Below are 23156 nucleotides of genomic sequence, written 5' to 3' on the forward strand. Positions count from 1 at the left end.
CAAATCAAACCAAACATTTATTATCAACGCACAACATATGCACAATGAAATTGAAAAGAAAAGCAGTTGTTAAGTTAGTTATGCCTAATTTTAAGACCTTTTTTGTTATGGTCATTAAGCAAACAACCCAGCTTCCTCCACTGATTTTCTTTGTTGGAAACCAGCTGGAAAGGTCAAAAATAGCAATCACATGATCCTGGCACACTGCAACCATCATAAAATCATGCCTGTGGCGAGGGCTATAATTTTGATTATACGACAATGGTCATGTGAGGACCAGTTGTAAGTCACTTTTTTCAGACCATTGTAACTTTGAATGGTCACTAACAAATGGTTATAAGTCAAGGACCAGCTATAGTACTAATGACCAAGTTTTCTCCATGGAGGTGTCACTAATTCAGGCCACCTATGGTTCCACTCACACCTGCTATCTCACATTTTCTGATTTTTTTTCCTGTTCCAAAAATACTTCAAGCCACTTGGTGCGCTTCTTTAAGCTGATCATCTTCACAGAAGGCTGAGTAAGCTATTTCTTGAATATGAGGTTAAATGTATGGATAGCCAGGATTTAAGAGCTATACTTATGGAATGTCCCCCAGCTGCAACTAAACATATTTATTTGTCCATTGTGCAGTTCTCTGACAGGGTATACAACATTATGCCAAGTGTAGGAACGAAACAAGAAGATAAAGAAATTAAAGCCTTAAGTTTTTTTTTAAAGAAGGAAAAGCTAAATCTATTTTACTTCAACACCTATTATATAAACACAATTGAAAAAGTCCAGAAATATTTCACAAGAAGAGTTTCTGCTCCTCTACTCATTGCAGAATACCTTATGCCACCAGACTTAAAACTCTAGACCCAGAAAACCTAGAACTATGCCGCCTCCGGTCCGATCTAAATATAGTATGTAAAATCATACATTGCAATGTCCTACCTACAAATGAATACTTCAGCTTCAATCATAACAATACAAGAGCACACAATAGATACAAACTCAAGGTTAACCGCACCAAACTTGACTGCAGAAAATACGACTTCAGCAACAGAGTGGTCAATGTTTGGAATACTCTACCTGACTCTGTGGTTTCTTCCCCAAACCCCAAAAACTTTAACTTTAGACTGTCTACTATTGACCTCACCCCCTTCCTAAGAGGCCTGTAGGGAGCGTGCATAAGCGCACCAATCGTGCCTATCGTCCCTATCCTATTGTTTTTCTTATTTTTCTTATAAGTATCTATCTCAAGTATTCAAAACTATGTTTATTCTTATACCTATATCTTGTAAGCGATTGACAAATCAAATAAATACTAAAAATACCTTTCACTATAGCTTCATGTTATACCTTTGGGTCTTTAACTTTTTGCTTCTTTCTAACAGTTACTTGGTCTTCTCAGACCATTCAATCTTCCTTCCTGTGTTTACTTTGCTATTTGACCCTAATTCATTATTTATGTTACACCAACCACCTCAACATGCTTTTTTTCATAGTGTACAGCATGCTTGAACTCAATCCATATCCATTGAACCATTAGAATAAAGGGACTCTGGAGGTTTTCTAGTCCAGCCCACTGCTCAAACAGAACCTATACTATTTCAGACAAATGACTAACCAGACTCTTATCTTCAATATCTATCTATTCCATCTCTTATTTCACCCTGCATACTTCTTAAGCTTTCCGGCTCTATTGCATTCAACTTGCATTTCTCTTGACATACCCAAATTTCATTTCCTTGGGACAAAGTGAGCAGAAATGTTTTTGTATAAAGTTATTTTTGTTTTTTACAGCAAACTTTCATCATGTATAACATGGGTCTCCAAAAATGCTGGATGAGGAATTCCGAGAGTTGAAGTCCCCAAGTCTTAATGTTGCCAAGTTTGGAGACACCTAACCTACAATAATCCATATGTCCAGCTAGCCTTAAAGATTCAAATGACAAAATGTGCATCATGACATTAATATGAAAGGAGTCGATATAGAGTTTTCAGACTTTTTTTCCCTTATTCATCTCGAAGATGCTCTTGGCCAAGAGAATCTCCCTAGCAGCATTTGCACATCTTAAAATTTCTATGCCCAGTTTTACTTACTTTCCATCAGGCAACACCAATTAAGAAGTAGAATTTTTTTAGCAGGATTAAGAACCTAACAAATGAAGTTCATATAATAGTTGCTGTTTGCAAAAACTTGTAATTCAATTAGCATAGTTTATTTGGTGTATGGCATCTACAGCAGTCATGCAATCACTGATTTACAAATTTAGTTTAAATAAAGTATGTGTATGTATGGGGTGGTTAGATGAATGGATGGATGGATAAATTAGATAGATAGATAGATAGATAGATAGATAGATAGATAGATAGATAGATAGATAGATAGGAAGGAAGGAGGGGAAGGGAGGAAATATAATAAAATCACACTAATATGGAGCCACAGCATAACTATTTAGTAAAGTCAACATAACAGTTGTTAATAGTGGAAAACATCACTCACATACAGAAAAAAATGCCATAATTGGCCATGGATTTCCATGTCAACTGTCCCTAAGAATTATATTACATTCTGTACCAAAGCTTTCATCTCTGACTCAGTCATTTAATGTTCTGACTAAAGTACTGTACACCACTGTGAAAAACAAAAGTGCCCTTTAGCCGATTTGATAAACTCCAAAAAACAAATTTCCATTAAAAAAAAAACCCTTATCATGATTAGCAACAGATTAGTGTCTGTTAGGGTTAGTGACATCTTAAAAGTTTTCTTACATATCACAGGATATTCCTTAATATTCCTATGCCATTACAGCAACACTAATTTACTAATAATTTTACATGTAAAGCAACTTCAACAATTAATATATTGGTAAAGAAGCCAAGGCCAAATCTTTCTCTTTCTGTAGCTTTTGGAATGTAGATTAAATAAGGTTGGAAGGAACGTTAGAGGTCTTCTAGTCAAACCCCCTGCTCAAGCTATACCATTCTGGACAAATGGCTGCCCAATCTCTTCTTAAAAACATCCAATGGTGGAGCAAGTTAAGAAATCCAGGTTTGGATTATTTTGCATGCACACACAAATATTTTCATAATAGTCACTTGACTCCAAAAATAAATACTATATAGGTAAATCCTCAATTTATGACCACATTTGAGGCCAAAACTTCTATTACTAAGCAAGACAGTTAAATGAGTTTTGCCCCATTTTATGACCATTCTCAACAGAGTTGTGAAGCAAATCACTGCAGTCATTATGCTAATAACACAATTTTTAAGTGAATCTGGCTTTCTCCCTCACTTTGCTTGTCAGAAGGTATCAAAAGCAGATCACATACTGGCCCCAGGATACTGCAACTATCATGAATATAAACCAGTTGTCAAACACCCAAATTTTGATCACATGACCAAGGGGATACCACAATGGTTGTAAGAGTAAAAAATGGTCATAAGTAACTTTTTTAATGCCATTGTATCATCAATCAATCTCTAAACAATAAGTTACCTATACAGGCAACAACCCCTTTTTCTATATTAATAAGCATAACAAAGCAAGAATTACTGTAATCTAACATTAAGCACTGAAGCTAAGACATTGGATCTTTAGTATACAGTCTTAACATGCACAACTAGGAATAAATCCTACCAAATACTGTGGGACACTGAAGGGAACATAAGACCGCAACTGGATCAATCCCCACACATGATTTAGAGGGGGAAATATATGCCATATTCCCAATTAAGCTACCCTCAATTTAAATATTTGGTTACAATATGGAACAGTAACTGATGCTTATTTAAAGGGAGACATAAAAAAGAGACTAAATTATATTTCAGTTAATCAATGCATTCATTTGACTTGACAGCTTTGGGAATGAGATTTCCCTCAGTTTTCAAGTAGCATTCAAGAATAAGGCTTCTTGCTCCATATATGTTAACAAGTGCTGTAAGTGGCTTCAGGTGATTCCAATTTGTTCCCAAACTACAAATTCAATAGGATAAGAACTGCAGTGGTGGGGAAATGAGAGACAAATAAATCAAGATGGCCATCACAACCCTTCTGACATGCTCCTCATATGACACATATAAAAAGGGGTACATTTTCAGCCAGTTTTGATTTTTTTTAGCCCTTTGCCCTTGCAAACCCCCCCATACAGAAGAAATCTGTTACAATTATTCAGTGCCAAAAGCTGACATCCTTCTGTGTTATAAGACCAAATGCCCAGACAGAAAAGGGAAAATAATTTTCCTTCTGTTAAAAATCACTTCGGAAGATGCTATCTTATACTGATTTTTGATTGGCTGGTTTCTGAGATTGGAAACAATGGTAGTTGCCCCAAAATTTTCTCTCCAAAAGCAATTTCATCGGTAGTGCTCCACTGAGAAGTTATCCTATGGGAAAAAGAATCTCCTGTGGGATACTTTTCACATCTAAAAGAAATATGGAAATAAGGAGTGATATTATGGTCGAAATCCTTTGCTCCGGAGGAACAGAGTGTAAAACCACCTGTGGCTGTGAAGTTACTTCACCCAGTTTTCCCACAAGCCTCGTTAGAATGCAAATGGAACTAAAGGAACATGTATGGATTATTTAGTGTATGCTATATAATAATTGTCTTTAAAGACTGAGAGGCTTGGGACAGAATCTTTATTTGAGCCCTTTATTTATTTAAAGCATTTGTATTTATTTATATCCTGCCTGTATTATTTTCACAAATTAACTCAATGCAGCAATCATATCCAACACACCTATTCCTTCTTCTATTTTCCCCACAACAATAACCTTGCCAGGTAGACTGGGCTGAGTATGTGTGACTGGCTCAAGGTTACTAAGCTAGCTTTCATGACTAAGACAGGACTTGAACTCAGAGCCTCTCAGTTTTAGCCTGGTGCTTAACCTGGCTCTTTATATTTAGAGTGTTATATATAAAGTGTTATATAGTGTTATATAGAGGTGAATCTTTGGTTCAGCCTACCAACCATTTACATAAAACATTTATATCATGTCTATATATTATTTCACAAATAACTCAAGGCACAAACATATCTAACTCACCTTCTTCCTCTTATTTTCCAATAACAACCTTGCAAAGGTTGGCTGGGCTGACACCGACTCCAAGCTGGCCTTCATGGCTAAGGTAGAACTCAAACTCAGAGCCTCTTGCTTTCTGATTCCTTAACTACTAGACCAAACTGGCTCTTTACATATAGGGTTAAACAGATCGAGGCAGAACCTCCACTCCAATTCCCAACCATTTATTTATTTATTTATTTATTTTATAACATTTGAATCTTCATTTCAAGCCAGATGTTTCCAGTTTTCCTGTAAAGAAAAGACTCTTTTGTGTCATAGATGGTGAACTTTTTCTATGGGCCCTTCTGGAGAAAGGAGGCGGCCTGGATTTGCAAGCCATGCGCAGCTGGGATCACCAGAAAAATGGAGAAGACCTCCAACTTCAACCTCCTCTGTAAAGACTAATGGATTAAAGTTTGAGTTGCTCCCACACACTCCTTCAAAACAACTGCTTTGGTTTTCCAACCTGCCCACCTACTTTTGGGGTTCCTGAGTCTGGGAAGGGGTGGGGAAACGACCCATAACTACTGCTACTACTACTCCCCAAGTGGAGACCATTCATGTCACCCGTTCTCCACTGCCCGAGAGCTGCAAAATCCCCGAATATGGCTCTGAGGCCCGCTTTCTCACACTGCCAGTGCAGACTGCACATGCCCAGAGGCACCGTCGCCTTGCCACCACACCCGCGTCCCACCGCTGCTGCTTAGTTTTCAGTGAGGTGGGGGTGGGGTGAAAGACAGAGGGGGAGGGGGAAATTAAAGCAACATCAACGCGGGAGGGTCAAACTAGTGTTTTCTTTCGCCCTCTTTTGCCCCCCTCCCAATCTTGGCTTGCGTAAGCCACCTCTCCAGGGGTTTCTTCTCCCACCCGTGTCGGCGTGTTCGTACGTCCTTCCCGACTCGCGTCTTACCGTCGATATTCTCCCGGTCGCTGATATGCTGCAGGTTGCAACCCGTGTCGTCGCGGCTCAGCTCGGTGTCGGGCCGGTACGACTCCAGCCGCGAATGGGCATTCCTCCGCAGTTTGGGGCTGGACGAAACGCAGCAGGAGGTCGCGTTCCCCATGTTCGCCGCCGGCGGGACCGGGCAGGCAGTCGAGAGAGGCTGGACCCAAGCGGGGTAGACGAAGAGGACCGGAGGAGGCGGAGCAGGGAGGAGAAACCAGACGGGAATGAAGGCAGGAGCGACAGGAGTTACCAGCGTTTGGTATGGTGTGAAACCATAAACGGGAACCAGCACCACCACTGAGAGAGGTGGAGGAGGAGGGGCGGTGGGGGCGGCGGCGTGTACGGTGGCTGTGGTCCCCGCTGCTTGGCCCGTGCTGTCCCCGGAGGCTCATGCAACCTCCTGCACTGGCAGTGACATGCACTGCTGCAAAACTGGGTTAACTCGGCCGTCGTGCGAGTTGTTCGTGCTGCTGTAGAGGAAAAGGAGGAGGAAGAGGAGGCGGGTGCAGTCTTAGCGCCATGGCCGGCCGCTTTAAATCTTTTCAGCTGCCCGGGACTGGTGGCTTCCACCCAGTGGCCTGCAGGAAAGGGGGAAGAGGAGGAGCAGCAGTAGCTAAAGAAGACCTGGAGAGGTTCTTCCTTTCCCGGTGGCGGCAGCAGCAGCAGTAAAAAGCAAGAGCAAAGCTCCGGGCTGCCTTTTTGCAAAAACGGTTCCGGTTCAAGTGGGTGGGAAGGTCGGTGCCTTGCTTGCTGCCAAGCGGGCGGGAAGACCGGGCGAAGCGAAACGAGGAGAACCGGCTTCCCTGGGTAAAGGGCTATTAGGATCGCCGTCTTCCACTCCATTGATGGCTCCAGAGCGGCAGATGTGCCAAGTGTCACTTCGTGGAAGCCCTGGGACGGGTGAGGCTCCTGCCTTGGCATCCCCCCTAGACGGGGTAAATAGGTGATAATTGTTCGGGGAGTGGGGGGACAAAGGAGGGAGGAAGAAGAAGAAGAAAGGAGGAAAAGAAAACAATTGCTGGTTTAACAGGTATGGCATGAACAAGTGTCATCCAGATTCAGATGTCTGAACTGGATGAGGCACCCTTTTGCCCCCCTTCTTACAGGATCAGGAGTTGGGTAATTTGTGGTTCAGCCAGTGGTTAGAAGACCCATCCCTTCCCTTGGCAGGCTGTGGCATCCAAACCATCACATATCAAAATACAGTTGACAGATCCAAGCATAGCATGTTTCTGAATGCCGAGCCAGCTCTTGTTAATTCCAGTAGTGACCATTCAAAAGTTATATAACAGCACTGGAAAAAGGGTCTTATGATGATATGTGCAACCGTTGCAACATCCCCACAGTCAAAATTGGGGTACATGGCAGTTGGTTCTTATGTATGACAATCACAGTGTCTGTGTGTCATGTGATCCCCTTTTGCGACCACCTAACAAGCGAATGAGGAAGCCAGATTCCATTGACTGTTTTGGTAACTTAGTCACTGCAATGATTCACTTAACAACTGTGGCAAGAAAGTCATAAAAGGGACAACACTCTCAACATCTGTCTTGCTCCCCTGTGGTCATAATTCAAGGATTATCTGTACACAAAAGTTTCCCATATTGTGTAAATCTATCTTTTTGTAAGGTAGCTATCAGGACAATAATTGGCTGGAGTGAGATTATTTTTTTCCCATTAATTTTGTACCATTTTTTATTCTCCAGGAGCTCAAGTCTGAGTATCAGCATGGCTCTTTTCAGCTTTTCCCAAAATAAAATCTTTGTGAGATAGTAACTGGCTCTGAAACATTCAGTGTGTTTCCATGATGGACTGAACTCAGATATATGTTTTCTTAGGCTTCATAAGTGTTTCAGGCAACCAGCCCCCCCACAATTTATTTTTTATTTATACTTCATATTTATATAGCTGCCAATCTCACAGAAGGTGACTCAGTGGCGAACAATTCAGTATAACCGTAAAAATATAAAACAATTGTTTATTTTTATAAACAAATATAAAAATAATCTCAGTAACAGATGTAGCACTGAGTTAACCAAAAATCTCAGCAAATGAAACCAAGAGGATTTTAAAAAGGAGAAAGGTGATAGGGTATCTGTGAATAAATATATAATATTTGAACAGGTATGCACATATTTTAAACCCCCATATTAAACATTCTAGTTCAAAACAACCTGTCTATACAGGAAAGCAAGAGACTATGAGTTCAAGTCCTGCCTTAGCCATGAAAGCCAGATGAGTGACCTTGGGCTAGTCATCCTCTCTCAGCCCAACTCAACTCAAAAGTTTGTTGGAGACGGGTGGGAAATAGGAGGAAGGTGCATTGAATATGTTCACTGCCTTGAGTCATTTGTAAAAATAATAAAGGTGGGATATAAATAAATATTAAAGCAAATTAACATAACTAATAAATAATAACCCAGTTAGACTGAATCTGTTTTTTATTGTAGAATTAATTCCTTGATCAAGTAATTTCCATTTTAAACTGAACCCATGAAAGTTACCTTCTTCTAGTAGTTAAATACTAATATTTAACCTTAGTATTTGATAAGTTAGTATTTAATCTAAAGTACACAAAGTGTATTTTAAATACAGGCAATCCTTGGATATTTCTGGTACTTGGGAGCCAGAATCTCCATTGCTAAGTGACGGGATTATAAAATGTGATGTCACATGACTGCATCTCTTAGCAATGATACCCGGCACTTTCATATTGTCATCATTAAGGAGGCATCCTAAGTTAAGTAAATTCTAGGCAGGCCACAAAAAGGCAGGTAGACCGCCCAAATGCAGCAAGGCCAGAAGTAACTTCTGCCAGGTGTTATGTAGAAGATGCGAGCAACTTAACCAGAGCTCTAACTGACTAGTGGGGAATGGAAGGATTTTTTATTCTTCGCACCCATCTGCCATTAGCACTCAGAGTTGATCATTAGCTCTCTGAGGCCACTTAGGGATTTATCTGTATCCTCAAAGTCATCTAAATCAATGGATATGGATGTAGAGCCTTCTTGAAACTGCTAAAAGGATGGCGTGGTATCCACCGCTCTCTATTGAAGGAAGACTGTTCAATTTTAACATAGATAGCCTCCTTCACTTCTCTCTCAAGTGCTTACCAGAGCAACTTGCAACCTTCCCTGACAGTTTTCCATTGACTTTTTGAGATGTCAGCAAGAAAGATCATAAATTACAATTATGTGACCCAAGGGTACTGGGAAGTCCAGAAGTTTGAGGACCTGTGATAATTACCAGTTATTCAGCACCTTTGTAATTTAATTGAAATTAATCCTGATAATTTATACATGTAGCTTCTTTTTCCGGTGCTTTGAGCTGTAGTAAAAATTATTTATGTCCCAATAATAAAAAGCCCTACATCCCCATAATAAAAAGGTGCATACAAAGGAGCTAGAGACATGTAACATGTGATTTCTTGACAATTAGAAATGTAATCTGTCCCTTCCTCCAATTTTACAACCAGCTTTGCTCAGTTGGGAGCTGGCATATTTCATTCATACTTAATCATGTCCCATTGCAAAGTGTTAAATAACTGATATGAAATAGCATCTTTGAAGAGATGAGTCTCCCACTGAGGTTTGTAGGATTACAATATCTGTCAGATAGTTCCAAAGACATTTCTAGTTACCACTTTATAGCTAAATACCCACACGGGAAAAATAAACATCAGAAAGTTGTATTTAAAGGCTAGTGTCAGATGAATAATATGTGAAAATATAGTGTACAGAATGTGACAGTTTTAAAGCTGAAAAGTATGTGAAACAATAATGTGAGTTCAGTCTATGGTGATAAATTAAAAGCTTAAGGAAAACCTGCTACTCAGTCAATGGAATTATTCATTTATCTGTCTCCAGTTAAAATAGAGAACATTGTCCAGATCTGTGACAATGGTTTAAATAGGAGATAGTCTGGTAATTTAGAAGGCTGTGACATGGACAGAACTGGGCTAACTAATGACATTAGTCCATCAAGGTGTAGTGAGGAGCAGAGATGGAAGCAGTTTGCAAACACATGCTCCAGTCTCCCACTTCTGGAAAATTGAATTTAATTTCTGCCCTGTGTCCATCCTGAATCAAGTAGATTGATAAGTTGTCATGACTTGATGCAGCTTGACTTTTTAATCAATCAATTCTTAGTTCTTAGTTTAATCAATCAATTCTTAGTTGTTAGAAGGCAGTAATTATGTAAAAAAGAAAATAAGATTAAAATACTGAAATAAATATATGTGTCTCTTTTTCTCAATCACCTTAATACAAATATTCTAGTATTCTTTATATCAAGAGTCCCCAAACTTGGCAACTTTAAGACTTGTGGATTTCAACTCCCAGCATAGCTGGCTGAGGAATTCTGGGAGTTGAAGTCCACAAGTCTTAAAGTTGCCAAATTTGGAGTTTATATAAACCAAATCTGGTTTATATACACCACTGAGAGTTTCACTCAAATCAGTAAACAGTGGTTCTCATGATAATGAGTTTTGAGAAGCATATGCAAACAAAGGAAAAAATGTAATGGGTCATTAAAGACAAATAATTTTACTGTAATTAAAAACTTATGTGGTAACTTGATGATCTGATGTCTTTCACAGATATTGGTCCTCAGTTTTGAAATAATATGACTATATTCCAAACGCTTCTGGAGGAAACTGGACTACAGGTACTTTTCTACTTAACAACCATTTGTTTAGTGAATGAAGTTAGAACACACTGAAAAATGTGCTGTATGATCATTTTTCACATGACCTTTGCAGCATCTCTATAGTGATGTGATCAAAATGCAATGTTTCGTGACTTGCATGTATTTTTAACAGTGCACTGTCTCAGAGGCATATAATCACCTTTTCTGATCCGACAAGCAAACACATGAGGAAGCCAGATTCATTTAACTATGTTACTAACTTAATTGTAGTATTCATTTAACAACTGTGGCAAGAAAGGTTGTAAAACGGGATAAAACTCAGTTAATAACTGCTTAGCAACAGAAATTTTGGCTTCAGTTTGTGGCCAGAAATTAAGGACTACCTATAGTAACCATGTGACATACTCCAAATTTTGATATAGTGCCCCTTAAAACACTTGAGACCATAAATAGATGCCTTGCTGAGACACCTAAGTTCCATCTCTCTCATCCAGAGTCACCTTGAAAAAGGGCAGCATAGAAATTTATATAAATAGTAATCTTATTTGTATAAAGACAAAACCGATGGAAATCAGATTGTACTTTCAGAACCAGAAAGATGGTTGTGCAATGCTAAGTGATGGTTGTATCTCCCACTACCATGTAATTATTTTATTCTTTTGTTTTTAACTTTATCATACTTTATCAGTTTTTCTAATTTTTATGCCATCCAAAGTCATGTCTTGTAATGGACATCTATATAAATTTGTTAAATCAAGTTATATGTATTTTTCTCTACAGGGTTTGCTCATTATAACTACAGTAATCCTCAACTTACAACCATTTGTTAACAATGATTCAGAGTGGCATTGAAAAAGTGGCTTACAATCAGTCCTTACAACCTTTGCAGCATCCCCATGATTAATGATCAAAATTTGGGTACTGGGTAATCACCAGGTACAGTGTTCTGTGGTCATGTGTTCTCCATGTTCAATCTTCCCATCTAGTCTCCAACAAAGAAAATGGGGGTAGCCAGATTCTGTACTTCCTATATAGTAACAGTCCAACCATCACTGCAGACTGATGGAACTTGAAAAGATGAAGAAACTTGCATAGGTATGCTCATATAGCAGCTAAAACAGTAGCTGATAAGCAAGAATAGACCAATAGAATAATACAAATTCAAAGACCCAGGTTCTTACTGCCACAGCATGCCACAGTAGAACCTGAATACAATCAATGTTAGATTTCAACTCCTAGAATTCTCAGCACAGGCAATGTTGGCTATTCTGAAGCAGAGGTGTTATTCAGTAGATTCTGACCAGTTCTGGAGAACCAGTAGCGGAAAATGATATTCTAGACAGACAAAGCTTTCTAGGCTGTCCAGTCACTACCTTGGGACTTAATTTATTTTATATTGTCAATAGAAAAAGGAGGAAACAATGTTGTATGCATTGCCCTAATATATATTACAATTTCTCTGATTCATAGTACTGATGCATATAGGAATTCGACTTAAACTGTAATGGAGACTGCCCATTATGGTTGCAAGTTGTGACAGTCATTAAGTGATTGATGTGATTGCCTTGCTTAATGCCCCCATCCCTGCTCTCCCAGTTGTTAAGTGATTGTGCAGATCGTTAAACGAAACACAGTGTCTTGATGAGGCCCTGGGACTCAATCCAGTAGCAACTCTCCAGTGCACACATGGCTTCCAAATACTCCCCACCCCATAAGGCACCCTGTGTTCTGCTTCCCACCCTTGTTGAGACCTTCCCTCCAAGCCGCCTCATCCTGCTGAGTCCCACATCCTCCCTATCCTGTCATAGCTTAGTCCACTTTTCCATAAATCTCCTTCAAGAAGCAACCATTTTGTCATGCAACCTTCCTACACAGAGGCCTCTTGTCACCATCCCAGATGTGGTATTTTGAGAGCAGCCTTGATAAATTGTGTGTATTCCAAAAATGGTACTCACTTCCAGGATGGTACCATGCCACCTTTGTACTTTGTATAAGGAAGTCAAGGGGTGGAACACCTTTTTCTTGAACACCATTTTTGAAGGTCCAGAGAATATTTTTTTTCCTCCAATATTCTCAGAATGTTTTAGTGAAAAGGCATATACAATCACAAGATCACCTTAATCCAGGCACTTGATCATCAAAGTATGTGAGAAAATTTAGTCAAGAGGAAACAGATATCCCAACAGGAGCAAAACCATTGGGCCATTGTTTAAAAACATGACGTAAGACTTGCTATCTTTTTCCTATAAATAAACCTGGGATAATCATTAAGTTTATAAATGGGGGTTTGAGAAGAATTAGTCATTAACCTAAAAATGCTTCTTACTAGATTTTAGTGACTACCTCCCTTAGAGTGTTTTTTTTTAAAAAAGCCCACATCCCGATAGAAAAGAACAAAAGTAGATCATATGAAAAGTAGGTATCATAAAATGGAAAAACAAAACACCAAACTCTTGGCAGCTCAAATTAAAATTGTAGGAAATATAATTGGCATACAATGTTCTTATTATATAGGTTTCAAAATTATTATTGTTTTTAGAAAGATGAGTGAAACTGGTAACTATGATCCCCATGAAACAAACTGCATCTTTCACAGAAGAAAAATGTAAAAAAGAGTACAGTGGCCTTCAGGATCTGAAACTTGCTGACTCTTGGGTTAAATTAATAATGCAATGGAAAAAAATGGAAGACAGGCCATTATGATTGTTCCCACACTCTGGAGATAGGCTTAGCCATTTGGGCTTGGTGTTCAACCCTTTCCATTTCTACTGGCACTTAACATCTTGTCATTCTTGAACAATTAGTCCTTGTTATGCCTGTTAATTCTGGTTTATGGGTGGAGTACTATTGCAGCTTGCCTCTTTCAATGCTTAACCTTTATTATACACACACGTTTTGAATGGGGATATTAAAAAGTGCAAACAAATAGTAATGCTGAGGAACATGAGGTCATGTCTACATGTCAGATTTGAAGAACTGCACTTGTCTTTTTGTTCTCCTCTCTAGCACATCACTGACTTCTACAATCCTTAGAGCCATATACATATATACATTTATTAAAGAGTATGTATTTATTAAAGAATAGAGTGGAGTAACACTAGGCAGTGATCTAGCAGGTAAGATCCTGGGCTTGTTGATTAGAAAGTTGCCAGTTCGAGATCAAGCACTGTGTGCAGGGTGAGTTACCGCTCTTGTCTCAGCTCCTGCCAACCTAGCAGTTTGAAAACATACAAATGCAAGTAGATAAATAGGTACCACTTTGGTGGGAAGGTAACAGCATTCCATTTGCCTCGGCATATAGACATGTTGGCCACATAACCACAGAAGGCTCTTCAGACAGCCCTGGCTCTTTTGGCTAAGAAACAGATGCATATCACACCCAAGAGTCAGATATGACTGGACAGGAGAAACCATTATCTTCTCTTTAGAGTAAGGGTAGTCCTTGACTTACAACTACAATTGAGCCCAAAGCTTCTATTGCGAAGCAAGACAGTTAAGTGAGTTTTGTCCCATTTTATGACCTTTCTTGCCACAGCTGTTAAGTGAATAATTGCAGTGGTTAAGTAAGTTGAGTATTATCTGCAGTTAAGAAAGCCCATTTGATGTAATGGCTAAAGCAATGGACTACAAACTGGGAGGTTGTGAGTTCTAGTTCCATCTTTGACATGAGGCCAACTGAGTAGACCTTGGACCTGTCACATGCTCTCATCCCTAGGAAGGAGACAATGGAAGGAGACTACTTCTGAAATCTTGTCAAGAAAACTGCAGGAATTAGTCCAAGCAGTTAAAGGACATGCACATAGACACACAAACTAGCATGATCGTAGGATAAAAATTTGAAGCAATTGTGACTTACTATGTTCATAATAATAATGTTAATGATAGTGTATCAGATATTCTATCTTTTGGAAATACAGAAGCAGAGTAATAAACATATTAATTGTGGCTGGGTTAGCATATGAATATGTAGATGAGATCGAGACCTTAGAGAAATAACCTGCATGGACACTTAGCATTCAAGTTAAGGAAACTGATAGCTAAGGCAATGTAGGGCCTAGATGGAGAAAGATAATTATAGAATTCAAGTCTTCTCCTTCCAAAAAAGACAGGGAATAACAATGGATGCCTAGGAAGACAATTTTAAGATAGTATCTCGGTCTGTTAAACAGTAGAAATAGATGGAAGACCAAGGCCTAGAAAACAAATTTGGCAATAGTTTGGAAAATACAATGAGGGAATAGAAGGGGAACTCATCAGATCTGCAGATGACACTAAGCTGGGAGGAATAGCCAACACCCCAGGTAATAGGCTCAGGATCCAAATAATCTTGACAGAGTTGAACACTGGGCCCTATCCAACTATTCAACTAAATGAAATTTAATGTAGAGAAAAGTAAGGTTTAACACTTAGGCAGAAAAAATGTACAAGTACAGATTAGGTGAAACCTGGCTCAAAAGCAGTAACTGTGAGAGGGATCTTGGAGTCCCAGTGGATGATCACTTAAATATAAACCAGTAGTATGAGGCAGCAGCCAAAAAAGCTAACACAATCCTTGGTTGCATAAACAGGGATAAGAGACAAGATCATGTGAAATATTAGTACTACTTTATAAAGCCTTAATAAAATCACATCTGAAATACTGCATCCCATTTTGGTCACCACATGAAAAAAGATGTGTAGACTTTGGAAAGAGTGCAGAGAAAGCAACTAAGATGATTGAAGGATTGGAGACTAAAACATGAAGAAGGGTTGTGGGAATTGGGTATGATTAGTCTATAAAAAAGAAAGACTAGGGGATGACATGGAAGCAATGCTCCAATATTTGAGGGGCTGCCACAAATAAGAGGGAATAGACTTATTTTCCAAAGCATCAGAAAGACAAGAAACAATGGATGGAGACTAATCAAGGAGAACAATAACCTAGAACTAAGGAGAAATTTCTTAACAGTAAAAAACATTAAAGCATGGAATGTCTTGCTTTCAGAAGTTGTGGGTGCTTCATCACTGGAGGCTTTTGAGACTGGACAGACACTTGAATGAAATGGTATAGGGTCTACTGTTTGAACAGTGGGTTGGACTAGAAAACCGCCCAAGATACCTTCCAACTCTTTGTTCTGCATTCCATAAAATTTCCAGAATCTATAGAAGCTTCCTTCTATGGGTTTACACAGCTGTCCAGTTCTGGAAAACTTCCAAGTTATTGAAGTTTGGAAATTATTTTGGAAAAAAAATCAGAATTGCTGTATGTGTGCTGGATATGTGAGTTTGGGTCAATGAGGACTTCTGAAGAAGGCATTGTGAATAGCATAAAAATAACCGATGGCTATATTTTGGATGAAATCTCACAAGATTACTTGGTGTCAGCATGCATGCCCAGATTCCTGCCTACATTAACAGGAATTTCATTGGTCAAGCCTGAGCAGCTTGAAGGATCAGCCAGGTATACATCTAGGTCTAAACTGTTGTTAGGATAATAAGTCTTAGTTTAAGGAAACTAGATGTGGGCATGGCATTTTCTTCTACCGTTGTTAATTCTGCACTGGCTTATCAAAAGAACTACTGCAGGTAGTTGACTTATGGCAGTGATTTAGGCTTAGCAATTGTAGTTGTAAGTCGTGATAGTGATAAAGCACATTGGACTCATTTTTTGACTTTTGCAGCAGTTGTTAAGCAAATACAGTTGTCATTAAAGAAATATGCTTGGCTCTATTGGTAAAACTGTTGGCAAAACTGTCATAAATTATGGTCATGTGACCACAAGGCACCACCTATGGCTAAAATGCAAGTTGTTTGCTGAGCACCCTTCATGCGGAGGGAACAGTGTAAATTTGAAAGCAGGTCATAAGTCCCTTTTGGGGTGTCCGTTATAACTTTGAATAGCCACGTAGCAACCAGTCATAATTCAAGGCCTGCCTGTATTCCAATTTCAACCTAAAAGTAATCCAAACATGTATTAGTGCCTATATGCTTGCTCGGTGTGTTTGGTAAAAACCTTCCAGATCAACCCTGTGTCAAGAGGCTTTGTTATTGAACCATAGGAAAGCCTTTTCTGGCTTTGTCTAGACCAGGGCGGTCAAACTCCCAGCCCACGGGCCAGATGTGTCACGCCCACATCCGGTTTAGCAAAGGGAGAGGTCCCAATACATTATGTGATGCTATGACTTGAGTTTGATACCCCTAGTCTAGAACACCATAGCAACCTTCTAATACTTAGATGTTTTTCGTCTTCTATTAATCAGCTAAAGAGCAAGCAATTTTGCTCAATGGGTTGCATTTATACTTTTCTGCTTCTGAGATTGCCAGAAGTAACAATGACCATGAATTGGTTTCAGACTGCTTCAAGTGGGATTGTAAAGTAGACATGCTGGTGGTGCTACTCTTTGTGTGACTGTAAAACTCACATAAACCTCTTTTTTGTCCTGGCACTGCAGAACTGGTGAATTGTATTGGAGCATGTTGCTACAATGCAATGCTGTAATATATCTAGTGACTGCATTAAACACAAAAGATTGATGAAAAGACCAGAAATGTGTGTGGTATGAATCAAATATTTTATTGCCACAAAATAAGTCAAAATAAGCGAACAAAATAACTACATCTTTTCAGATCAAAGTGGCTAAATTTGTATTTTTGAAGAAAAAGAATCATAAATAAAAGGAAGCAAGTATGGAAAACTTTCAGGCAACAATTATTGTGATTTTATTGGCTTTACATGGATACTAAGCAAATAATCCATCATGAATTGTGTGGAACATATACATTCTAAATAAGCTGGAAATACTGTAAAGTTATTTAATTAAACTTTGGTTCTTCTGACCTTAATTCACACAGGACAGATAGGAAACCATTGCCTAAAATTAATCTGTCAGAAAATATAATAATTTACCAACAGGAATACCTTCCTCATAATTTAATCATTAGGGCATTTCATCATATGCTACGAGCTGTCTATATTTTTTAAAATTTTGGCTAAACATTTGCATGTCCATCACTTCAGAATAGACTCATCTACTGTACCAGATTTTTTTTAAAATAGTTCCCCCTGGTGGTTTGGACCTGAAAGTCATTTTTAGCTTAAATTTTCAACCACGAAACCATGTGTATATTTTGCTTTCTATTTTCAGCAAGTTGCAAAGATTTTGTACATATGTAAAATACATGCTATTTTGCTTTAACTTATATTCTAATTGCAGTGCTGTAAATTTGTGTGCAGTTACCCTTAGCAAAATTCAGTGTAATAACTTAAAAGCAAAGTTGCCTTTATGGACAGTTCAGAATCATCAGAGCAAAATTCAATTTGCCTGAAAGATAACAGGAGGGCGGTAAGATCCTAATAGACATATAGCACAAATTTCCAACTTCAAGCGAATTAATTTTAAGAGGGCAACCATGTAGCACCACTGAATTATATTACTAGCAATATGCGAGGAATGTTGAGATAAGTTAGAGATAAGTTAGAATAATCAGGACAGCCATAAATTATCCATTGCAGTTGGGGCCAAACTATGCAAGTCAACTCCCAAACATGCTTGCCGAAAGTGCTTTTTGTAAAAGGCGAATGGATTTTCTTGTTTTTTTTTTTAATATTTCACTTCCTATCCAAGAAGCTTTTTCAGGGTTAGTTTGGATCAAGATTAGATGAGAAGCAAAACATTTTCAAAGAAAAAAATCAGTAAGTTGCCTCTTGGAAAAAGATCTTTTGGGACAGTCATGACCTGGATGATTAAGAATATCCATAAACACATTCCTGCCAATTCTCATATATGCATAATACAATTTTTAAAGTTTCAGAATCTTTTATTGATACAATCAAGTAGTATTCAGCAGTTGGAAGTTTGAAAGTTAGGGGTCAATTTGTTTAGCATGATTAGCTCATTATTCATTTGTTTATTCATTGACCACCTAACTGTGTCTACAAACTGGTGAAACACATCAGTTTGTATCAGAATTAGGGGAATTATACTAATTGAACACTAATAATGCTCAAGATTCATTCAGATTATGGGCTGGGATAATGATGGGGACACACCAAAAAGATTCCTGATGAATATTTTGGTGCAATAGGAATGAAGAAAAGTTTCTAATGTATTATTTTCCAAGAAACTTTCAAATTTATAACTATTATTTGGAAATTGGAATCTAAGCCTAGTAAATTTCTGTGCTTAATTCAAAATCATGCTAACAATAATATCTCTAACAATAATATTATATTAAAATCATTTATTATTACAGTTCTGACTCTCATAGTTTTATTTTAGGTCTCACTAAAGGTGAAATATGAAAATTATAGAAGTATACTTTGAAGTTTGGATGTTTTTTACTTTCAAATCCTAATTCATTAATACAGAATTATCCATATTTTGACTTTCTATATCCACAAGATGGCATTGCTCAACTATTTATAAATAAACAAAAAATCTCACCTTAGGACCAAGGGCTTTATAATAAATCTATAATAGTTAGTCTCCTAACTTTACATAGCTGAACTTGGCTACTAGGCTCACACTTGTCTTTTGGAGAGACAGTGCAGCACGGTCAAACAAGAATCTTCATTGTAAATTAGATTGTAGCACACTAAACAGTTGATTATCCCTATCAGTGTGGGGATTTCGCTCTTCTACCTATATCAATTTGAGTTCTGGCTCTTGGTTGTTGACTGATACTTCTACTGTGAGAAAGACTGGTTCTCAACTTATCTCTTACCTTTCTCAAATTATGAGAGAACTGATTAGAGTGATTAATCAAGTTATCTTCCACCTAATAATTTATGAACAGATAAAAGATGTATCAAAGCATCACCTTAAAAACTTGACTTCAGTATGCAATCTTTAAACATATTCTGAAAAATGCCAACAAGTCTATTCTAAAAACTTGAAGGTTTGCATGAATTTCAGTGTATTTTCAAATGAAGTTGGCTTAAATCTCAATAAAATACATTTAACCTCTGTTGTTTAACTACACACTTCTATTATGGTTACTCTATTGTTATTCATCTTTATTCTTTTTCCAGATGAAGATATTATATCATGCTGGTATCTCCAGAACAGAGTTAAATGAGAATATGATTTTTGAAAAAAGATACTTTACTATTTCCGACAGAAATTGGATATAGTTGACTTCTAGTTATGTAACAGTACTTTGGTTATGAATATCATTCTAAAGGAAAATAATTGAAGTAAAAACTGCCACAACTTGATTCAGTAATTAAACAAAAACAAAAACCAGCAGAAAATAATGATATTTTTCCATCAGCAAAACCAGTTTCCAGCGATGGAACAAAAGATCTCTTCCTTATGCATATCATCCCAAATCTGATCAGAATTGAGAAGGAGACATGCTCTTGTCATTCAGAGCTTATAAAGGGGAAGCTGAGGCGGAGAACACAATTATTTTCTGCAAGTAGTGTTGCTTGTGCATAGATTTAGAAATCCCCCCCCCCCCAATATATGATTGAAGCTTAGGGAGAAATGTCACAAATTTAACTCAGCTGCAGAGGGGAGATATAGGGAACTTCCTTTGTTTGCTGAATTTGTGGAGTTTTTGTTTTTAAAAAGAGACCTCTAATCCCAGGAGAACTATTACTAGTTAGGAGAGCAAGAGGTCACTGTGACCTGAAAGAAAGCTGAGTCTCACATCACATCAGTTGGACTTCTCTGTAAGAAATAAAAGGGTAAGTTAGATGCCGCTGAGCCCTGGAGCTGAGTGAGAAGCAGGTTGAGTTCTACAAGTCTCTTAGAGGATGGCTGGATAGGAGGTAGGCCTGCCAGTCATTTCCCCTGAGTGGCCTTGCCTGACAGGGAATGGCTGGCTTGGGAGCAGGCTGAGGCTGAGGAACAAGAAACAGAGCCTCGGGTGATGAGGCCCTGGTCTGGGCCTGCATTTGGGCCTCTAAGGGCCTTTGTTCATCCCTGAGGCAACCCAAGTGTTCCACGTGACGAGAGACATATTCATTTAATGATTGCACTTGAGTGAGTGGAAATGGGGAGTTCATTAACTGAGATACTTCACTTAATGGCCATTGCAACATATGACTAACAGGTTTCATTACAGTTGAGGACTACCTCTATTTAAATTTTGAACTGTATCAATTTTTTTAAAAAGTGTCGGGATGGGGTCCTTGGTGGTCTCTGAGCTTGTCTGTTTTCTTGCAGGTGTTTCATCATCCAAAGTAGATTTGCCATCATCAATACTAGTTTAGGAGTAGAATTTGCTGTCAGCTCCCCACTCCTTGCTAGCACTGATGATCTTACCTAGTTGGGTAATGAAATGTCTGCAAGAAAACAACCAAGCTCAGAGAGCACCAAGGACCCCTCATTTCAAGCCTGAGCTCATAATATTCTCCTTTATTTTTAACGTTTACTAGATAAAATCTGTAGGAAAAAATGACACTTGTGAAAATAACATGCAAAAAGTATACAATGCGTATTAGGCAAACTGGAAAAAAAACCAACTATAGACCAAAGTATCTTAAGACATCTCAAACCTTTTTAAGGCAAATTTTATAATGTGGATTTGACAAACTTTCAAAATAAGAAAAATAAACTTGGCAGATGCACATAATTGAGAAACTGACATATATGCATATTTATGCAGCCCATATATTTGTTGGGATTTTACTGCAAAGTTTTTTGAATGTGGAAGAAAATAGTTCTAAAAAGTTCAAGGATAAAAGGTTGTGAAAGACTCTGAAGAAGCACTGTCTCAAAGTACTCGTATTGTTTTTTTAATGAATGGACTCTCCCTCCTACTTTGCACATAGTCCATCAATCAGAAATTTATCAGAACTAATAGTAATATATTCAGCCAATCTTTTTGTCTCTAATATGAACCTGATGTTACAAAGTCAGACCTTACAAAATATGCCACCATAGCTCTTTACATTTTTGATTGTAGAAGAACTGCCCTCTAAACTGAATGAACAACAGTTTGCTTGAAAACAAAATGCAGAAGTGACATCAATATCCTAATCTTTTTTTTTTTCAGGTTAACCACATCAAAATCATTAACACAAGTCATTTCAATGACAGAAAAACCCCGCACAGGTAACACCACTTCCTTTCTTACATTGTTGCTACTTTATTTTAAGTAGACTTCAAAAGGCAGTTTAACATGATTTAATTCCCCCTCCTTCCCACCACCATTAATCTTGATTCATCTTTCCTGATGACAGCATGTGCATTAATCATTTGTGACCTGAAAAGTGTGATGAGCAATGGTGAATACATGTTGACAGCCAGGTTCAAAACACTATAGTTCTATTTGATAACTTTACCTTGCCATTACAGTCCACTGGAATTGAGTGGCTGTGATACATTTAGACAATAAATTCAAAAATGTATGTTGAGAATTTTGGAAAAACTGGTTGGTTAGGTTGATGCTGATGAAGATAAATATCAAACAACCATAGAAAGAAAGAGAATCAGCTAGCACCCCACATAACAAAGATAAAGGCAATTTAACCCTAATCCCTTTCATTAAAGAAATAAGGTTAAACATAACATTTAGAAGCTAGCACAGAAAATTTTAAATCAGTTACTGTCTTCCCATTCGAAGAGAGTACTTCTTAAGAACTCAAAACAACCATCAATAGCAAGCCTTAGAAGAAGCCTGCAAGGTTGCAAATGTGAGCATCTGGACACAAGCAATTCCACAAAGAGGGAAAACCTTAATGGAAATATTGTTTCCTTTTTTTTTTTTTACTAAAATTTGAAAAATGTAGTTGTTTGGTGACTTCTGGATATATTCTGTTGGTAAAAGTATAGATAAAAATTATCAACATGATGAATACTAAACCAATATTTTTACTAGCTATAAATATTAAACAGAGAGATGCAGACTTCTGAAATCTATAACTCTTTTACTATATATATATTTTCTAAGCAATTTTTTTTCTCCAATAGTATATTGTTATTGTACAGGTAGTCCTCAACGTACGACCACAATTGAGCCCAAAATTTATGTTAAGTGAGAAATTTGTTAAGTGAGTTTTGCCCCATTTTACAACTTTTCTTGCCACGTTTGTTAAATGAATCATTGCAGTTGTTAAATTAGTAATATGGTTGTTAAGTGAATCTGGTTTTCCTACTGACTTGGCTTGTCAGAAGGTTGCAAAAGGGGATCACATGATCCCAGGACATTGCAACCATCATAAATGTGAGTCAGTTGTCAAGCAGCTGAATGTAAACCATGTGATTACTGGGATGCTGCAACAGTCATAAATGTGAAAAATGTCACTTTTTTCAGTGTGGTTGTAACTTCGAATGGTCACTAAATGGATTGTTGTAAGTCGAAGACTACCTGTATTGTAATTTAATTACTATTTTCCTGCCTGTTATTTTGCCTAGCTATATACTGAAATATCAGTTTTCTTTCTAGGCTGCCAGATATATGTACCAACCAGAAATAGTATATGTAACTGAATAACAGATTTGAAATGTATAGGAGTCTAATTCCTTTTTCCAAGTTTTTATGAATCATTTTGTAAGAATGTAGTTTCTCATTCA

The 23156-nt window shown here is 37.8% G+C and overlaps 1 protein-coding gene and 1 long non-coding RNA gene across 5 annotated transcripts in view; one reads left to right on the forward strand and one right to left on the reverse strand.

Moving 5' to 3' along the window:
• CCNY (cyclin Y) overlaps positions 1–6332 on the reverse strand; it is a 100629-nt gene extending 94297 nt beyond the window's left edge. Inside the window, exon 1 of the mRNA XM_026709998.2 lies at positions 5971–6332. Within this exon, the coding sequence (XP_026565783.2) occupies positions 5971–6124 (154 nt within the window). The 5' untranslated portion in view covers positions 6125–6332. The remainder of the gene's footprint in view (positions 1–5970) is intronic.
• A 393-nt stretch (positions 6333–6725) lies between these two features.
• The window catches only part of LOC148123913 (uncharacterized), a 50209-nt gene continuing 33778 nt past the window's right edge, over positions 6726–23156 (forward strand). For all 4 annotated transcript variants that reach the window (XR_015740084.1, XR_015740086.1, XR_015740085.1 and 1 more), the window contains exons 1-3: positions 6726–6906; positions 10604–10671; positions 21637–21695. This is a non-coding gene — a long non-coding RNA (uncharacterized LOC148123913). The remainder of the gene's footprint in view (positions 6907–10603; positions 10672–21636; positions 21696–23156) is intronic.

The sequence above is a fragment of the Pseudonaja textilis genome, chromosome Z, assembly GCF_049901715.1.
Source record: "Pseudonaja textilis isolate UNSWEBS1 chromosome Z, rPseTex1.2, whole genome shotgun sequence".
Lineage (NCBI taxonomy): Eukaryota > Metazoa > Chordata > Lepidosauria > Squamata > Elapidae > Pseudonaja > Pseudonaja textilis.